Below are 3,008 nucleotides of genomic sequence, written 5' to 3' on the forward strand. Positions count from 1 at the left end.
ATGCACAACGTCGAGCCCAACCCAGCCCAAACCAGTGACTGCAAAGAGTATGTTGTGGGGCTGCAAAAGTACAATCGACAAAACAACATCGACGACGAAAAAAAGGCCCGCCCTCTCACCATCCACGAGCTGTCGACACTTGTCAATGGGTTGGCTACTCTCAATCCGTTTGTCGCTGCTATGTACCGGTTCATGCTCTGTTGTTGCTACCTCGGTTGCTTTCGTATTGGCGAGGTGCTTGCGTTGAAGTGGAATGACATTGCTCTGGGAAGATCTGAAAAAGGTGCGTATGTTTCAGTTCGTTTGCGATGGCATAAAAAGGCAAGTGTTGAAAAGGATTGTCAGGTTTATCATCTTGTGAATGAGGATTCATATCCGTGTTTACGTGTTTGTGGATTTTATGATGACTACCTGTCAATTATTGCTAGCACGATGATGCAAACAACAATGGATGGGTTTGTTTTTCCTCACACTTCTTTATTGTCGAATGGAAAAGTTAGAGTGAATTGGTTTAAGTGTATTGAGCAAATTCATGTTCGACGACAAGTCATATTATTGAGGCGACACCAAGTTTACCAATTGGAATAACTCTACACAGTATGCGTCGTGGTGGTTGCTTTTATCGTGTGTTTGAGTCCCCGGAGCGTCGTTTTAACTTTCGCGAGATTATGGCGTGGTGTCGCTGGGTGATGCCAAGACATGCTGTGAATACCTCATCACGAAGGGCATCAGTGATGCAATTGATCCACGAATGTTGCTGGAAAGACGCACCTCTGCTGGAAGCGGCGTGCAATCGAGAATGCAAGTGGATCCCTTTCTGTCGACAGTATCGCAGAGGCGGCTGTGAAGCGGCTTCGCGGTGGCGACACGTTGGCCCAAGTCCCCCAAGCTGCCAGCGTCCCCCAAGCTGCCAGCACAAGGCAGGCGACGCTACAGGAGTTTGCCTTGCCACGATCAATCCCAACTGCTCGTTCGGGGAAAGAGGCCTGGGAACAGTGGTTTTCGGTGGACCCGAAGCGTGGCCTCTTTTGTGCTCTCAAGGAGTACACGAAAGAGATGATCAAGGTTGACAGACAGAAGCACTCAGAGCGCCAGACCTTGGCAGCAGCATTTGTCAAGTATCAGACCTTCTCTCAATTCTAAACGGAGTACGCTGGGCATGCGGCAACGTACTCTGGTTTGCTGCAGGAGGTGCAAAAGAGGAAGCGTGAAAACAAACTGTAACAATGTCAATTAATATCGTGTATTTCAACCAAACAATCGATTGTCGGTTTGTTTTGTCGCATTTGCGATTCTATCTATACATATCAACACAAAAGCATCTCAAATTTTCCGTAAGCGAGTGATATTAATAGTCCAAGGTTTTCGTGAAACCGCTGGTGCAAGCCCTTAACAGTACATTTTGCAACCTACGCAATGAACAAGTCCGAAGTTGAACAAGTCGTAGCTTTTGCCAAGGCTAACCACGTGCCCTTACAAAGGAGGAAATGCTCGACATTTTGCATCTTTATGCCTTTCTCCGTCACACTGTGGCCACATAGGTTGACGTCCAGGACGGTCGAATGCTCGGTCGCAGCGAAAGAACCACAAAAGAAATCTGCCTTGAATATATGCTCGAAATGTCCGTTGTTGCTGCTCCACTTCCCGGCAACGCTACAGTCCACGCAACCCGTGTTCCTTGCAACCAGTACGTCCATGTCCTCGTACAGCAATTTGTACGGCAGCGCCGCGAAACACCCACCCGCACTGTTGCAAAGGACTTTTTGGGTCTACTGTGTGGACGTGGTATCGACGATTTTGATTGGATTTGCCAACTGACTTCAGTGCTGGCCTCCGTTCTGCTCAAAGGTTTCTCCTTGCTAATGGGTACAGTCGTGGCATAAAGAGAGGGTGTGGTTAGTTACAAGTTGTGACTGTTGATTGCATTGCCACGTGATGTGAATGTCCAGTCCATCGTGGCCAAACTGGGGTGCAAAAAAAGCTGAGATTGCTTGGTCACCATTACACTTGCCACACTGACAGTATGATGTGTGCTCTGAAGGATTATACCGAGGAGATAATACCTATGGACCGGGAAAAGTACTCCGAACGGCGTAACTTGTCGATGGCGTTTAGCAAACAAGCCTACCATCAGTGCGATGCTTTGTATCAGGGGTTTACGAGCTCGTTTGTTAAACTACTTCGTGAAGTTGGACGGAGGAAGTATTTAAATACCTTGTAATTTCCTTTTGGCTTTGGAGAAACGGTTTATGAATTTATAAGAATTGAACGGCAATGTCGCACCAGACTGCGATAAAGTCGCCCATGTAGTTGTCACAGTCGTCCTATTCAGCCAGCATACACTGGTCCCTGGCCGGGAAGTAGGATCCGGTGCAACTGGCGCACACATCAGGCTGGGCAGATGTGTGCGAGATGGTGGTCGTCTCTTGGCTTGAACAGAATTGGCGACACGATCATCTTCAACGTGGAACCGCTGCCAATCTAGGAGAACACAAAGTCCCCCGCGATGTTGCACATCCCCAGGCCTTTCGCGTCGCGCTTGAGGCGGATGTGTCCTGCTTTGCGCCAGTTGGCGCTGCACGAGTTGCGGTGCTTCTGTCCAGCAAGGCAAGTGGCAGGCCTTCGGACTGCGAACGGCATGGACATCGACGTTTGCTGATTTCAGAATAGATGTTGTGTCCCTTCAGGAAAGCTGCAGTGCGTCAGCTCGGTACTTGTCGCCTCGGTTAAGAGGACAAAATTTCATGGCGGTTTGGTGGACAAGACCGCTGGCAAGTGTGTAGAGTAGTGGGCAACCAAGGCCAGTTTCGTTAGAGCTGGGCCTTCTCAGCCGTGGGTGCAACCGAGCAAGCCACTACTTCGTAACGGGAGAGCTCGTCGACTTGTCAAACAGCTCGTGACAAACTGTACCACCCATAGTGGTAGCGTGGGGCGCGATGGCTGTTGGCCGTTCGCCGCCATGAAGTACGCGTCGACAACCCTCCTCTCCATGCCATTGAGGCTTCGTT

The 3,008-nt window shown here is 49.6% G+C and overlaps 1 protein-coding gene across 1 annotated transcript; it reads left to right on the top strand.

The window, feature by feature from the left end:
- Window positions 1-253: 253 nt before the first annotated feature.
- On the top strand, window positions 254-1,143 carry H310_15022 (hypothetical protein; the record flags this gene model as incomplete). The annotated part of the gene is made up of 2 exons (XM_008883002.1): window positions 254-287; window positions 836-1,143. 2 exons carry the CDS (start codon window positions 254-256, stop codon window positions 1,141-1,143), a joined length of 342 nt encoding a protein of 113 aa, XP_008881224.1.
- Between the last annotated feature and the right edge of the window lie 1,865 nt (window positions 1,144-3,008).

The sequence above is a fragment of the Aphanomyces invadans genome, assembly GCF_000520115.1.
Source record: "Aphanomyces invadans strain NJM9701 unplaced genomic scaffold supercont1.134, whole genome shotgun sequence".
Taxonomy (NCBI): Eukaryota; Oomycota; class Saprolegniomycetes; order Saprolegniales; family Verrucalvaceae; genus Aphanomyces; species Aphanomyces invadans.